The 17946-nt window shown below is 38.2% G+C and overlaps 1 protein-coding gene across 12 annotated transcripts in view; it reads right to left on the minus strand.

The window, feature by feature from the left end:
• The window catches only part of EML1 (EMAP like 1), a 131830-nt gene that overhangs the window by 42213 nt on the left and 71671 nt on the right, over window positions 1-17946 (minus strand). For 6 of the 12 annotated variants that reach the window (XM_074584022.1, XM_074584024.1, XM_074584017.1 and 3 more), the window contains exons 2-4: window positions 14154-14336; window positions 11166-11228; window positions 8576-8708 (exon numbers count right to left, since the gene is read on the minus strand). In XM_074584022.1, the coding sequence (XP_074440123.1) occupies window positions 8576-8708; window positions 11166-11228; window positions 14154-14336 (379 nt within the window). The remainder of the gene's footprint in view (window positions 1-8575; window positions 8709-11165; window positions 11229-14153; window positions 14337-17946) is intronic. The other 6 variants (XM_074584026.1, XM_074584027.1, XM_074584019.1 and 3 more) reach the window with 1 other exon arrangement.

Raw genomic sequence — 17946 nt, forward strand, 5'->3', positions numbered from 1 at the left:
GAGAATGCCAAAAGTAGGTCAAAATTTGAGCACCAACAAGCTAACTTTGTGTCTTCATTCAGTATCAATTATTCTGCAGTTCAAAGCTAGCTTTATCATACCCCAAAGTGCCATAAATGGTGAGCTAGCCTGTGTTTTTTGTTAGCTTGTCAAAAAATGTATGCTTCCTACTTACACGTATGAATAGATTAGATTCCCCATATCTCCTGACAAGGGGTTTCTCAAAAGGCTTAAATATTGCCTTACTTTCTCATTCATCAACCATCCTTCCTGCCAAGACAGCTGTCAGGGAGCTCTTGTATGACTTTATGGGACCCCTTAGACATGCAGCTCGCTCTGATGGAAAAACGTGAGCCAAAACACACGTAGTAACTTAGTAAGTTAAGAGGAGCCGCCTCGGACCTTACACCTAACAGGAGACAAATAAAGTATTGTGGTTATTTGTTAGTCCAAAGCACTTCTCCCTAAGGAGTGCTTCCTAGCAGGAAGGGGAGCAGCTAAGGGTGAGGCCCCGAGCTGGGGGATGCTTTTCACTGTGCTGCACGCCCTGTGCAGCAGAGAGGCGCAGGCAGCATCACCCGGACCCAGGCAGGAATCGCCCCCACAGCAGCAACTGAATGACAGGACTCGGTATCAGGGTCTCATTTTCCCCCCACCCAAGTCCCGTGCTGTTTTCTCCCCTCTGAAGAGCAGAACGGAAACATCCCCCTTTACCCATAACATCCCCACAACTAAATGACCACCTCCAGCGTCTCTTTCACTCTAGAAGCCACGGACATCAATGATCGCTTTCAAGCTCACACCACTCTACACAAATCCCAACCACAAGTTCCCTCCCTCAGTGAAAACTTCAATTCTTTTTGTTCTTGCTCCTTCAAGGCCCAGTCTCATCCCAGTTACCCCTTTTAGCATCCCCAGCCAGCTCCCCCTTGACCCCTGTACGCCCCCAGGGATGCTCTACTCATCATAAGGCTCATCTCAAGCATCCTTGAGGACCATTCCAAACATCCCCATCCCTAACAACTATCCCTGCCCTGTTATCCCAGTCAGCTCCTCAGGCTCTGTCCCACTTTGTGTGTGTGTAAGAAAGAGAGGCATCGGCTCTTCATAACCAAAGGAAATGAGACCAAGTTTTCTGTCTGGTCAAAAAATAGTCACCTTATCAACTGTGCACCACCACTGAAACACTTTTAAAAAAATAAATATCTATATTCCCGCTCCCATCCAGAGGGAGCTCCACTGAGCAGGTGCATGTTAAGATGCATCTCAGGTAGCTGGACAAAAAAACCCACGCGATGGTAGGAGAGATGTTCAGTGCTGCGTTTTTGTATTACAAACAAGCATAATTCAAATGATTAAGCTGCAATTAAAAAAAAAACGTTTCTGTGGAGAAAGCAATGGAACAGAGCAAGCAGAATGCGAAGTTACACGCAGGCACAGAACAAAATACATTCACAGGAGAAGGGAAAGGCAATAAAAAGAATTTAATTCTGTCTTCATTTCAGAATTAAGTGTCTCCTACACTAGCCTAATATTATCCAAGTCATATCAATGTCAAACGTATGAAAAAACCTCCTTGAATAAATGCAATAATATACTGTTAACATTTAACTATTCTCCCTCCATCTCATAACATCATCCAAGTACTCCAGTTAAAAAAAAAAGCCTTGATACCGAAAACGTTTACTCCACATTAAATAGCTTTATTAGCATGAGTCCTTCCACTACTTTATATACAGTACTTGCAAAAACATCCTCTCTGTGTGATTTTGCAGGATCAAACCTTTATTTTTGCATCTTTTCCTGGTTAAGGAAAAGAGGCGTCAATATCAGCCTACACTGAAATTAAATTTAGGAAATTACCAAATTATACTAGTGTTAGGAAAAAAAACCCTAAGTCACAGAAGCAATTTTAAACTAATTTTAGTGTTGCTTGGGGTTTTATTTTTATAGCTATGTACATTCAAAAGATGAACTGGTGGATAAAAATGGATGGGTGGGACTAAAGCTTAAAAGTGTAATGCTATCTTCTTTCTAAATAATGAAGTCTCATATCAGTATAAAAACTACTTTTACCACAGGAACAAAATTAATTTAAACTCTTTTGGCTTACGTCCATTACTGCTTAACCTAATTAGCAATGCTATCTTCTGACAAATTTTATTTCAAACTTTCAACAACAACAACAAAAGCCCAGTGAGAAGTATTAGCAGGTGGTTGGGAAAGAGGATTATAACTCCATTATATTAACTCAATTTTGGCATATACACATTTTGGTAGCTATAGTGTTAAACACCAGTGATTATATCCATGGCTACAGTAGATAGACTGTCACCTGAGGAGGAATTTAAAGTGACAGAAAATATTCATTTAACTTACAGGTTTGTAAGAGTATAACTGGATTCCAGAATTTGGCTTCCACATTAGTGATATGAAAGGAGGGCATTTTCAATTATTTGAAAAGATAACGTTTGGCAACACAATTTTTAACTTGTTTAAGACAGCAATGAGATCTAACGATACACCCCCCATAATAAAAATTATGTTAGTATGGGATAATGGAGATACCATAGATGAAATTATTATTATTTAAGTTTTGCAATGCATTTATCAACGGTGAGAAGGTTTTAAACAGGTACTTCTGAAAATGTTAGAAACAGGAATGATAATTACAGTTCCACCATGTTAATGCTTGTACTAAAACAGCCGCTTTCTATGTGTTGAACCAAAACGGAAAAGAAAAGCAACCGAGCTTCAAAACTACAAAGCTATTAAGGACCCCTCACCTTAGAGCAGGCTTTTTCAGTTTGCATGCATTGAGAAGATTCACAGACCTGCTTACACCAGATTGAGAGATGCGTAAAGAAAGCAGAATAAAAAGTGAATGCAACAGTAAAACGTGGAAACAAGACATTTAAAGACAAACTTACATTAAAAGACATAATTGCATGCTTTCAAGGTACGAAGTCACATGCAACAGTAAATACCACAGTGCTTATTAACTCAGATGTTTGATCATTTCAAACCATACATTTAAGAACACCAATGTATCTTTGAATGATAAAATCTCAGCAATGCTCCAATACACTGACCATTTGTAAAGCGAAAAAAAAATAAAAACCAAAATCAAAGAGGCTTTCTGAAGAAACAAGACAGATGATCCAGCTAGAAGGCAAAGACTATTAAAAAAGCAACAATAAAGACAAGAAAATAAATCCTCATATATACATACATATACCACTGCATAGCATGAACGTTTCAGATGGTTGCATTACTGAATTGTGGTGAACAAATCTGGCTAAAATTAAAAAATATATATGTACTTAATTACCAAAATTTTGGGGGAAAATAGAAAAGCTTCTTAATAAAATAAATTAAAAAATAATGCACAATACTCTTATGACAGTAACGGAGTATATTAATAATATTTTGAAACTTCTCTAGCACTCTTCCTGACCCTCATTTAAATCAATTAGAATAAATTCAAGCATAACATATGACTTTAATTTCATTATGCCTTTGAGCAAAATGCACTAATAACTTTAATTGTTAGAGAGATAGTGAAGTGGCATAATAGTTTTGCCACTCGAAGTTCAATGGAGAGGGTTTTCTTTTTTTAATTTATATTCTGTCTATTTTAAAACATTTTCTTTGAGAGTCATGTTAAATAGAAGACTTAATTGAAGGTTCGATACAGAGCTTGTGTGTGTGCCAGTTACAAACCATCGCTGCCCCCAGAACAGAACGCAGAACATTAATTCCAGGCGACTGAACAATTTCCTAGGGGCCATGTGTTTAGAGTTTAGAAGAACAGGAATTTATCATATTAAAGTATTTTATTCTCCCTACAAACAAAGCTCTTTATGTTTTCTTTGTTTCAGCTTCTTCCTTTTGATCTCCATTGTCAGAGTTTCGCACCATTGTAATACTTTGCAATCTGCTGGGGGAGAAAGAATGACTGATTGTCTCCTTTTGAAAGGCAAAGAATGTGCTAGTGTGCAGCCTGCAGCAGCATCCCTACTGGGAAAGGTACTGCCTGCATTCTCCTCCTTTACTTTTTTTTTTTTCTCCCCCCCCCACTTTCTCCCCCCTCAACTCTTGGAAACAAAGCTATTCTAGATGAGTCACAAACCCCTAGATTTTAATAGGGCACACAAACCATTACTACTGCGCACTGGCCACATTCCCAAGACAAATTTAGTGTTAAGCCGCGAACTTCAAGCCGCATTACAAGCGGAAGGAAAAGTGCAGGGGAAGGGAAAGTTCTGCTCACAGTATGCTAAACTCATCTTATTCTGAATGAAAATTGCAAATAATTATTCTAAGCACAAAGTTCAGAATAAAAATATGGCAGCATTCAAAAAACTGGTAATCCAAGCAGCTTATACGCTTCTACAGTATAAAAGTAGTAAATATATTAAGTTTAACATCAAATCCCCTGAGCAAAGGTTTTTTGCTTAGACGACTTGGAAACACTTTACAAAGGCAGGCAATTCTTGATTATCCGTGCCAGGTGATTATCCAGCCCATCATGAAATCACTTCGGCTCTGCATTAGCTTGCAGCTGGAAGCTGCCCAGCTGTGTTCTCACGGCATCCCGTCACCTCAGCATGGCACCGCCTCTTGGTGCTGGACCAGAGTTTTTGGTCCCAGTATCACCAGGCTTTCTATCTTACATTGTATTACCACCATATACTTTTATAATCCAATCGACCGATGTTTTGGCTTTGTGCTTTTGTTCTATTCAGGTTATTTCATTCTTTCCTTAACTTGGATAATTGGGTGTTGACTATATGAGATCTGAATGCTGAAGGGGGGGTTGGTGCCCTCAATTCTAATTGAAGTCAGAGTCAGTTGAGGTTACTCAACACTCTGCAAGATCTGAATCTAATTATCACATTAGGCCCCATAACAACCTACTGATATCCAGAGATACACATTTTACATATGGAAAACCAATATGCATAGAGGTTAAGTGATTTGCATAAGGTCATCGAAAGACTATGTGGCAGAACTCAAATAAAAGCCTGCTAGTTCCACCCTTTCAGCCTCGAGCCTTTTTTATTACCTCCAATTTTATACTCCTGCCAGAAGAAGTCATTTCCATTTCAAATATTAAATGGGAAATCAGAAAATGTAGTGAACTCTGAACCTCATTTCCTTGGTAATCCAGCAAGGCAGATAAGCCATATACCAACCTGTGGGTTCAAACGAGTTAACCAACATATTTACATCCAGCTATTGTATGAAATGAGATTGTGTCTGCAGACATATCAGTAAGTACATCTATTTCTAAGCAGCAGAATGTATGGATGCACACTTGGTCCCCACGGAGATTATTTGCATGTTTTTATATAAATATGCACAACATACTGTTTCAAGGGACAGACTGATGTCATTTCAATTGGACATCATACACTTCCTAAGCTTAATGGTGAAAGAATCAGAAAACGGAGGAAACAGAAGTTATTTGTTTGTAATCCCCTTTTTCATAAGGCTGCTCAGTGAAACCTCTGGGAAGGACTCCATTCACCTGGATGTTTGCATCTCTTGAAAATATGATCATAGGTAAGAAAAAAAAAAATAAAAAAAAAAATCAAAGATTATATTTTCTACTATAGTCATCCTAGCAGATATTTGTAATTCCCAACAGCAGACCAAAGGTTTAGAAGATGACTCAGAAAAAAACCCCCACATTTTCTTTTCTTTCTTACTCCCCCTCTCTTTTTCTTTCACTTTTCAAGTTTTACCTTTTTTATATTTTGAAAAGTGTCAAAGTTTTCAATTCTGCACCTATGTTGTAAAGGAAACCTATTAAAAGTATCCAAGCAGGACTTAAGTTTTAAAACATCTATAAACTCACTACTATTTAGAGCTGCTATGCCATGTCACCATATTTTGCCTAAAGAATACCTACGCTACAAAGTAGCAGTAGTTTTGGAAACAGTTTATTTGAAAAGAGCGCTGTAAAAACATGACTGCTTAGCAGAAATCAGAACTAAAAAAAAAAATAGCTAAAATTACACACCATCTATAAACAGAGTTCAAAACTGAGTGAAGCTTCTAACACAAATAAACAAGTCCTACCCTTTAAAAAAAAGGAAGCTATTTGATCTTGATGATGTATTTCCATTACTGTTTTATGCATACACACATACAGTTCCTGAAGGTAAAAGGGGCCAGTATAAATACAAAGCATGAATTAATTCATCTTAATTAATGCAGAATGAATTAATCTACTTGACTATTTGCAGGAAAGCTATTTGGAACACTTAATATATCATCTTTGAATACTTACTATTTGGAGCATAATTTACTATAAAAACATGAAATCCCATCAGTTATTTTAAGGTTCATTACCAAAAGACAAGAGTAGAGAATAATTTATCAAAAAAAAGTTTTGCACAGTAATTCATTGGTGAGCTCCTTACCATTCCCCTCTCTTCCTCTTTAAGAAAATTTATAGGCAAGGCACGGAAATATACTTTAATATAATTCAATAAAAAATAAAATTTAAAAAAATTGCATATTAAAGACAATCAATACAGAATTTTAGGGCATTTGAAGGGAATAGGAATCGCACAGCATCTGGATTTATAACTCCTTTTCTCAGGACATGGAATAACCCTGCCCTCCTAAGCGTTCTTAGCAAGTGCCCATCTCTTTCAGCAAAACTGCCCACACGTATTTTTTTCTTTTCCAAAACTGAATATACATTTTCATACCACATATTTAAAGCATCTTCAGTCTAGCCTCTTCAGCAAAGAGAAGGGATAAAGCATAATAAAAGGACATTAAATCTTTACCCTGTGGAAGACTCTCTCATACAGGAACCAAGACAGTCCAAAAATGCTCCCTAAGGATGCTGCCTAAGGGCTTTCCCACTGGCACTCCGGGTACCCAGACTGCAGATGGGCCAGGTGGAAGGGCTGCAGGGTGTCACTTATCTACAGGGATCCTGAGCTCGGATAACGCCTACAGGCCGCAGGCAATACCTGATGGACCACCTGAATTACACAAAGGACTCTCAAATAGAGAAAGTACAAGTATGACCTTGATCAGCATTTCATCCACCACGCTCTGGGGCAGAAAGTCCTACGCTGAACCTTGGAGATGGAGTGCAGAGACTCAGGAATCCCACCCTCTGTACACAAGTGAAGTCTGCCAGCACTTGTGCTCTCTCATGTGTTTTATAATTACCCCTTGAAACTTTATTAGTGAGAATGAAATTATGAGAATTATTAAGAAAAAATAATCTGTAAATAATTAATTTCTTTAAAAATTCAGGATATACAAGAGTACTCCTTTTTAAACAGTAATAAATTTTCTTTTTTTAAAAAAGGCAAGTCCTTTCACCCATTTAAGAATTCTGGTAATATAATTCTGATAATGGAACAGTTTCTACAGTATTTGCCTTCCTTATCTTATCTTAAAGGCTAATTCAAGACAACCTGCCACAACCCACGGCTGCACTGAGTCCCAGTTCATAGGAGCTCATGGGAGTTCATTTGTGTGACACATACAAATATGGTGTTTTCCAGTTTTAACTGTGCATAGTGTAGTTTCTCTCTTCTCTACAATAACAAAACCTGGAGTTTCCTGGAAAATCAGTCCTCTTCAACACAGCAAGACAGTGGCATATCCTTAGTCACCATCTCCCCTTTAAGGAAAAATTCTCTTTACAAAAGAGACCTCAGATCTTAGCAGGTTAATGCTGCTAAGCATTACATCTCCACAACGTGCCCTCCTCAGACTTGACAGCATCATTACTACAAAAAGATGAAGATGACACACAACAAAAGAAATGTAAAAAAAAAAAAAACCCTGAACACCACCCTATTATCTTTTACAGGCAAACCATAGAGCAGATTAGCACCACAATAACTGTCACGTGTAACTTGAACTTGCTGGACCCAATCCATTGCATTCCTTGTAACCTAGATGTATAAAACATGTATCCCACGTACAAACAACTACACACGCACACAAAGCAAATTGAGACAGAGCAGTTATTTTTTAAAGGATTTAAATACATGCTAATGGTAAGATATCTAAAGATGGATGTTTTCATTTGCATAAATATGTGCTAGTCAATGAATTTTCCTCCTACCCGAGATGCTTCTAACATTGCACATGCAGTTTCTATAGTTTTCTGTGAGAGAAAACCACCAAAGTTAACATACTGATGTGTAATGATAGCACAGTTTCTCCACAGACTATTATTTTCTACTAGCTACTAAAAGAATTCTTCTGCTACTTTTCATGTCATGTTGCACAACAGCACAGTAGAAATGCTTTAGTCTCTATATGCTAGACTGCAGTAGCAAGAAAATAATACAATCCAGTACACCAAGCATTGTGCATTCTTTCAATATTAATGGTAATCACCTTAATTCTAATTAGAACAAATAAGTTTAAAGTGTCTTAGAAAGAAATCCATCTCTCCTTTTCTTTCTAAACTAAATATTTAGACCGTTGCTTTGCAAGTAAGAAAAACTACGCATCTAGAAGCTTAAAAGAGGAGATATGCCATGTTTTCAATTTAGCAATTATAAGGTTTCTGATAGATGCATACCTTTTTGCTGCTGGTGATACAGTTTCCTTTCTGGTTCCTGATGGGGAAGGTAAAGAGCCACTTGGTTTCTTTGGTAACACAGTTCCATTATTGACAGTAGTCCTTAAAGGCAGGGTTTGTACCAGTGGTCTTGCTGTAAAACAAGCATCAGATGAAATCATTGCTTTCATTTGCCTTTCTTTTTGTTCCCCAGCAAACAACATTAAAATATTTAAAAGTATTCACGTAGTATGCCATTTTTGTTTCACTATTGCCAAATTCACCATAAACGAAGGTTTTAACAGGGAGGAAATTTTTTATTATTATTATTATTAATCATCATATCAAGCAAATCATCTTTGTATGGCTTAAGGACACAACTCTATAACCCCTCTCATCTGTAAAACTCTGTCCTAGCTCAAGGAGCTTAAAGGCCAGTGCAAAGGTAGTCACTGCCACCAAGAACAATCCTGCTCTCTTAAAAGAGCATTAGTCTCTCGCCCGCCTCGATAGCATTCAGAGGCGGGCCTGCTAAAAATGAAGGCAGGTGGCCATCCAGCAACTCTTGGAAAACCTCAACATTCTTGCAGGTTTCCCACAAGCGAATTATCTACTAAGAAATCCCTATTTGCCCCAAAAGGTCTTTCAAAGAACACAGACTTATGTTTGACAGAAAGGAATTCTACCCTTTAGTCAGAAAAAGGGATTGAAATCAGCAGAACAGGGGATTTAATGAGCTGACATTATCTACCTACATTTGTCTTATCAAATGTTGGCTCAAAAAAGGATATATGTGTCATACCTGTCATTAATATTAGAATAACAGAAAAGTCCCATTCAAGTAAGTTAGAAATTAGTTGCAAAACCAAACAGTAGTTAAAACTGCAAGCAATGAGTACAAACATGAAAGCTACAAGGGCCCATAGTCTGAAAACACAGACACAAACATGACCAGTGCGCTCTCTACAGCAGGGAAGAAAGCTTGAATCACTTGAAATTTGACAGAACTTAGTATCACAAGCCAGCTTTGTAAAGATGCCAAAAGCCTGTCTGTTCAGAGAAACAACAAGAGGAGGCAGCAGTCACAAGTCACTTAAGGAACACAAGATAAAATTTCATTGAACTTGGAGAGGATGGCAGAGAGAACACCTATGAAATGCTCTTCGAAAAAAGATTGCTGAGGAGAAATAATCTAAAAAGCTACACTGAAACACTAACAATTGTATACAGTCCCTGTAATACAGGTTATATTATGATAACATCTTACTGTAGCACCGAGAGCATTTATTGACTTGTTCACCTGAAGTTTTCCTATATTGAACAGAAGAAGATAGATGTGAAAGCCTGTGCCTTGAGAAGATTAGGTCAGTAAATACGGGCTATTTGGGAATGCAACTCTCAAGAGAAACTTTGTCCTGAAACTTTGTTAGAATATACACTTATTTGTTATATATTCATCACTTATTTGTTCAGAGGAGAAAAATTTAGGAAACAACCTATAAGGAAATATCGAATGAACGAGGCTTATTTGGCTTAGAAGACTGAAGGATGATATGAAAACAAGTCAATAAAGAAAAAAAAGAAGAAAATTTTCGCCATGCTCACTGAGGATCCAAGAGCCTATAACTGCAGAAGATTGGCAGGGTGAGACAGTATAATTTTTACCAAGGATAAGAGCAGCAGTGGCGTTCTGATTTTATGGGAAGCTTTAAGGAAATGCTAAACAAGACTTAAATTAATTCATGGTGCCTCCTGGCTTCCATGATCTATTTGAACAGACTCATGCTGTCTTTAGAGCTTATATGAAACACCTAAAATTTACTGTACTTTGGCTTCTTGTGACTCTATTTTTATCTTTTATTAAGGGATTCAGATATCATGATCCAATTTACTTTTACAGTATTCACTCTTCCAAATTAAATTCTTTCTACAGTTTCATGCTGCATGCCCTACTGCTTGTTTCCTCACTAATTGCTGCAATGCCGTAATTAATCGGTATGTATAAAACTGATTCTGTTGCGTAGTACAGAATTACAGATAGCTACAGTTGAGCAGCTGTAGGCTTGTTTCCTGACCAGATTTCTGTAGCTCACAAAAGTTCAATGAGGCTTTGAGATCACAAATTAGAACAATTAAAGCTAAATAAGCAAGTGATTAAAATATTTTCCTTCTTTATAGTTATATAAAAAAAATGCCTATTAAAAAGTAGCTGGAGTGAACTAGCTGGAGTCTACTTATTCTCCTGTCCTTAGGAAATCGAAACTAGCAGCAGCCAGAAATAAACCCTGCAACCCTTAACAGAGGTTTTACCTCCAATCCCGCACCAACCCAGAACCCACGCTTCTGGAATTAGAGATTTAAATATCTAGCCCTGTGGTCTGCTAGTGTCGAAAGCAATGCCATGAAACTTAACACGGCACACAGAAAAACTATATATTATTCAATTAATCTACTATTTACTCTGGAACTAGTTCACACCAGCGGTAACTGACATAACAGTCAAACAACCCCAAACATGTCATTGCTGTTAGAAGTCAGAACTCAAGTGCGTTGGTATTATTGCTTTGTCAGTAACATTTATTTTGGAAGTTCTGTTGCTTCAAGGTCTTACCTGTGGTAGCAGGACTGACATGTTTATCAGCCTCAGCAGCAGCTTTTTTAATCATAGTCTGATCTATGGATTAATAGGGCTGTTAAATTTATAAACAAACCAATAATTGCAAAAGGAAAGAACAACAAACACAAGTAACACAAAGGCAGGAAGTCATACTGAACTCCACCAAGTAGCTGAATTAAATAAGGAAGGGGAAAAAAAAATCCTAAACAAAACCCCAAAACACCATTACAAATGGACAAGATAAGCAGCTCACTTTCCATGATGCACGCTGCTTTTAGGCTGCCTAGCTCAAGTCTAGTACAAGAACACACAGAGACTGAAAACAAGCTCAAGCTTTTTTCCATTTTAAGTTTGAAAGCCTGAAACTTGAAATCTTTAAATCAATTTTAAATCTGAAGTACTCTGAAAAATGTAGTCTTCTGTCCCATGAAGCTTCGTGTTCCAGACTTTAAACAGTACACTGGGGATCTTGTTTTTAACAAAGGCACGAACCTCCCCCTGACACACACACACGTTTAATCCTGATCAACTTAATGTATAGATCAAAGGAAAGAAGCAGCACACAACATGCTTCAAGCCCCAGTTTGCATAGACTTAGATCTCACTTTGTGAGATCAAATTCCACTTTTTTACAATTCTAAATGTGGGAATAGTCATTAAATGATAAACAGAAAGAAAACAGATCAAGTCCATACAGCCCAAGTGGAAAAACACGAGAAGCCTCCACTCCAGTTTTGTCCATGTCTAAGCAAACCCCTGTCCTAACAGTCTCCATCAGGAGCCTCCATAAGGCTATTGCAAGCTAAAATACTGAAATGCAACTTAGTCTTATGCTAAGTAATAGCATGCAATTCATTATAAAGTAGTTGTGCCTACTATTGGAAAAATAGGCCATCGGGTGAAACGTATCATATTGGACAAAACAGCTGGAAGAAACAAACGATGAGGATACTTCAGAATCTGTTTCATTTTATAGAGTATATTTAATAAGGCTGACCATACACTAACGATACAACCAATATATAGTAAAATTAAAGTTCTTTACATAAATTGTTACAGTAGCAATTATTTCCAGAAAGTAGGTGGATTTAGTTGGCAATTATCAGGACTCATGTCAGTAATTTGTAATGTAAGAGCAATTAACATTTGTAGTCTGCCATTTGCATTATCACAGTAAAGCTTACACATCATTTCACACACACATTAAGTATCCATGCCATATACACACCTTATAAAAAAAAAAAAAAAACAAAACCAAAAAAAACCCAAACAGCCATAGAAGGCAGAGGGACAGGCTTACAGCAGCTTTTCTTCAATGTACATTGAACTATGGCGTTAATGATCTGCCACAACCAAGAAAGCATCTCCTGATTTAGAGTTCAACTCTGCTCACAGAATCCATGAAAACCTGGTCTGTATTTTGCTAAGTAAAGCCAGTAGACAAGAACCACCAATTTGGTTACAACTCAGCACTAACTACTAGACTTTATTTCTTCCACGCATCAGATAATATCTATTTTACAGGCAACATAAAGCCTCTTAATCCCTTGTACAACCAGATTCGGTGGAACATTTTATCACAGTGGAGGCTATGCTTTGGGACAGCATCTTTAGTAACGTTTAACTCATCTGATGTTTTAATTTTATTTTTTGCAATCAGACAAAGATAAAGTGAGGAGAATACAACAGAACGTGAAGAGAACAGAAAACAACATCACAGACATTTACTGCATATTCTGTCTGACAACTAGCATGATCAACTAATCTGGCTCTGTAATTCTGTCCCTTTCTCCTTTCCTTGTCTCCAGACACAAAACATTAAAACAAACACGACATCTCAGTTCAGCAAATTAATTAGTTCCTTACCTATTCTGTTAAATCAATGCCTAAAAGTAAATATCTGTTGCAAAGTCACAAAGATTTAACCAAGATGAAAGGAAGTCCTAATTTCCAGCTGATAAAATTATGAATCCATAATTAGATACCATACTTCCAACGTGAATTAAGTTTTTAATTTATATTAATACATATCGGGACCGCAAAAGAAATTAATGTCTTAATTTAGACAGCAGAGAGCCTGTGAAGTCAGCCATACTTTCCTTCCACATCTAGGTTGCACGACTCTTACTCCTAAGATTACCCAAAAATACATCACACGTTCCTGCTAAGCTGCTGACAGACAGTGTCCCAGGCTTTTGCAGCCTCACAGACTACAGTAAATCACACCGGTTGGGCTCTAATAAACCTCTACTACTGCAAAGTGCTGGATGTTAAGCTCCAGCTTTTCTGATTTGTGTACCGACAAACTCCTCCTTGCAGAGCAGGGACCAAGAGAGCGTGTGCTGCGGCACACAGGCACAGCACAGCATATCGCCGAGTGGCACCGTCTGCCACTCCTGCCACCTCGCTGGCTCTGGATCTGCTGCTCTGGAACAGGGTCAGGCACCAACCGCAGCTCTACCTTCCCTTTGTAGCTGAGCAGCTGGTGTTGCACCATCTCCTCAGTCACGTCAACTCTGTGGTAGCTCAGAGCTCTGTCTTTGGCTATGTCTGCACCATCCAAAGACACTTAAGAGGTTCTTAATTAAACTAAAATTACATTTTATTTTAATTAATTTTTTGGATAAAAGCAAAAGTACCTATTAGTAGTTTCACCCACAGAAGACAATGCATTCCCTAAAGAGTTTATAAACTAATCTTGATCAAAAGTCAGGAAACGGCAGCCACAGTTAAATGCAGATAGCGGATTAAGCACTAAGAATATGTAAATGCTTCGCTGGTTCATGGGAACTGTAGAAGGCTCACAGATTTAACCACTTGGATTTTTATGTGTTCTTTTTAACAGGTTAAATTTCAAATGTAATTTGAGTTTGATTTGTTGATTTTGAGTATTTCAAAAGCCCTAAAGAATACCCTATTTTAATATATGTAAAACACTCATTGAATTGCGCTACCTATTTTACGTATATCTGAAATGCAAACCTTTGGTAGGTCCTTTCTTGTTCTGCATGGCCTGCTGTTCCTCTGTAATATTCAAGCGTCGAACCACATCAGCAAGGGCAGATTTGAGCAGCTGGATGTCATCTTCCTGCATCTGGACACGTTGCTCCAGAGAGGCAATGCGATCCATTACCTCCATACTGCTTGCAGCAGAGGCACTGTCATCTAAGTAAAAAAGCAGAAAAAGATGCATTATCAGCCACGTATAACCATCATGGAATACCTTATACAGCTGGCTGCAGGTAAAGCCAAGGTTCTTCTCAGACCTGACGACGTCTTGAGGAAGAAAGTTATTAAGTGACCAAAAGGAAGAGATGGAAATAAAAAGAAAAAAAAAAGATGAGTAGCTAAGTAAAATGTGATCATGAGGTTGGCTTCAGGGCTACTTAGTGTTAATTGGGCCTCACTATTAATTATCTACATGTCTGAACTGGAGTGATCAACCATCACCCTTCACTGTTCTGCTCAACACAACATTTTGGCGCCGGCAGGCATTCAGGTAGAGAGCTATATTTTCTGACACACTACACACCCTTCCAGATTTTTCTCTCTCACATGTATGACAGAATGTACACATTAGACATATATAAGCCACAGATAGGCCTACACTTCTTCAAGTTATTGTCCACAGACTGGAGAATAGATATTAACCCCATCTGCTAACTCTTAATTTGCACCAGCAGCTTTACGAGAAGATTCTCTCCAACTGAAATAGAAACAGTAAATAAAGCAGAATTACTCAGTAATTGTACTCTTAGCATGCAAATTCTTAAAAGAGTCATTACTTTGCATACAATTCACCCATTATTTGGAAATTACACACAGAAGCTTAAAGTCTGCAACTCCCTGATGAGGACTATGCATTCTTTCCACCCAAAAGTAGTAATAAGGATATTTTTCCTAAATGAGTACTTTCTTTACACGCCAGTTCCTATCAAACAGAAACATTGTAATTTCTTAGAATATTAAGTTAGGAAAAAGAAGAAGAAAGGAAGACAAAAGCAATGCCAAAGATGTCAAAGTCAGTATCTATTAGGGGGGAAAAAAAGTGCATTTTTTAAAGAAAATTGCAAGGTTTTATTTAAGGAGATGAATTTGAAACCTAAAAAAGTTGGGTATTAACTTACTGGATCATTTTAAGTAATATTAGGAAGTGATGATTGGATTACAGTTTTCATTTAAAGACTTAATAAGTTATGCTTTAGCAAAAATGGATAGCTGTGCTACTTTCTGCAATCATAATTTACTTCTCCCTCATTCCTAATGCGAGTCCACAGCACGTATTTCTTCTGTTAAAGGCAATCCCTCTCTGTGAAAAAGCTGGCATTTGTTTTCATTTGTGTACTTAATTCTCCTCCATTCCAAACCAGTTTTCCACTTCTTTTGTACAAGGGCATAAAATGAAAGTTAAATGGCTTGTGTGTAATAATAACAAGTGTTGAATTTTACAACAAAGTGTTTCAAACAGGAAAACGACAGCTTCTGAGTGCATTCAAAAGTATGTCCAAAAATACTAATACATACAAACTTTTAATCAGAAAGGTCTGGGGGAAAATTGCATTTAAAACTAAAAAAAAAAAAACTTCCATTAATCTCCAAACCGTGCCAATACAAATTGATTTTGAAATCTGTTTGTAGGCTGTGTTTTGGCTTCCTTACCCCTCCCACCCCCAACAGCTATCTGCGGTTACCAAAAGCTGAATTAGAAAAAAAACTCAGAAACAAAAACTATAACAATACTGACAGGCCACAAATAGCTACAGACCAAGATAGTTTAAGTTGCTTGTTAATTGTGTTACAGGATTTTCAGAGCATATTTAAAATATCAGCATTAGGCTATTATTAGGCTGAACACAATGGTAATGTAAGTATCTGGTTCTGAACAAACTAAATCAGAATTCAAGTTCCTGAAAAATGCTGAAAAACTCTTCCCATGACAAAGCTTTACAAACTTTGTCCTACCCAGACTTCAGCTCCGCGTAGGACTCTGTCCTGCAGCTGTTACAGGTAATTAATCCCCAAATTCAGCTTAGCAGCCGTGCTGGCAGCAGTATGAGCTGCCTGCAGAACTTAACCTTTCCTTGTACAAACAAAAGGCCCACGCTGCTCTAATGACTTTACACTTTAACTCAGCTGGAAATAACATGGATTAGCATACTGGACAATAGGCAACCAAATCAGAAGCTTGATTTAACCAATACAAGCCAAATTCAAACTTCAGCCATTCTGCCAAATTCAATATGACAGGGCATAGTTTTCTTCTGAATTCAGTCAACAAGAAATAGCCAATTCCCAAATTCAGGGCAGAGAAGGAAACCCAGAGAAATAGGCTGATGGTAAAACGATCAACCCTTGTTACAAAAGAAAACATCCTCATTAAAGTATCAAGTTCACAAATTTTTAAGTGTTTAGACACAGTAATTTTGCCCAAACATAAATCTTCAAGTAGTAAATCAGTAGCACTGGTTTCCTTGTAGTCTTGTAAGAAATCACTCCCACTAATAGCTATTAAGATGTACAGCTCTCTTCTGAGCCGGCAATGTGCGCTCGCAGCCCAGAAAGCCAACTGTGTCCTCGGCTGCATCACCAGCAGCATGGCCAGCAGGTCGAGGGAAGGGGATTCTGCCCCCTATTCTGCTTTGGTGAGACCCCACCTGGGGTACTGTGTCCAGCTCTAGGGCCCCCAGCATAAGGGCATGGACCTGTTGGAGTGGGTCCAGAGGAGGACCACAAAGATGATGAGAGGGCTGGAGCACCTCTGCTGTGAGGACAGGCTGAGAGAGTTGGGGTTGTTCAGCCTGGAGAAGAGAAGGCTCCAGGGAGGCCTTACGTAGGCCTTCCAGTACCTAAAGAGGGCCTACAGGAAGGATGGGGAGGGACTCTTTATCAGGGAGTGTAACGATAGGACACAGGGTAATGGCCTCAAACTGAAAGAGGGTAGATTTAGATTGGATATCAGGAAGAAATTGTTTACTGTGAGGGTGGTGAGGCACTGGAACAGGTTGCCCAGGGAAGTTGTGGATGCCCCATCCCTGGAAGTGTTCAAGGCCAGGCTGGATGGGGCTTTAAGCAGCCTGGTCTGGTGGTAGGTGTCCCTGCCCATGGCAGAGGGGTTGGAACTAGATGATCTTCAAGGTCCCTTCCAACTCTAACCATTCTATGATTCTTCCCCCTTCTCCCAGCTGCCGCTGTGACTCTTCACCTTGCATATTTGCTGACCAACAGGCATGAAGAAACCATTCCTCTGGACACAGCGTGTCCGCGCCTTCCGCTATCACCATTCCTCCTGATCCTTGGAAACAGAATCCTCATCTTTGCTGCAACCTACAACTTCCTTTTTATGGTTGTGACCTCATTGAATGCAGTTCCCTTCCAAGGGAAGGTAAAAGAATAGAATCTTAACAACTCTCAGTAAGATTGCAACTGAAGACAAGACTTCTTAGAGTCCAGTCACACTTCACTTTTTGCCTCCCCTTTGCATGCATATACAAGTAAGGTAGAAGAGAGTCACAGAAGATAATAAAACTATGTTTTCTGAAGAATGAGAAGTTCAATTATAAAATAAGTGTAACCTGTTTGTTATGCAAGTAGAGGATGGAATGTTCTTGCCGTTGAGATCATTATATCTGAGTATGTTGAGCAATAAAGTGGCAACTTCAATGCAGCCAAATAAGCAAAGTGGCATGGTGTCAGAAAAGACAAAAAAAATAATTAATTATATGAACTAAATTCAATAATATTAGCAACTCTAACAGCGTCAATATACTTAGATTTG

Source organism: Larus michahellis, chromosome 4 (genome assembly GCF_964199755.1).
Source record: "Larus michahellis chromosome 4, bLarMic1.1, whole genome shotgun sequence".
In the NCBI taxonomy this organism is placed as follows: domain Eukaryota; kingdom Metazoa; phylum Chordata; class Aves; order Charadriiformes; family Laridae; genus Larus; species Larus michahellis.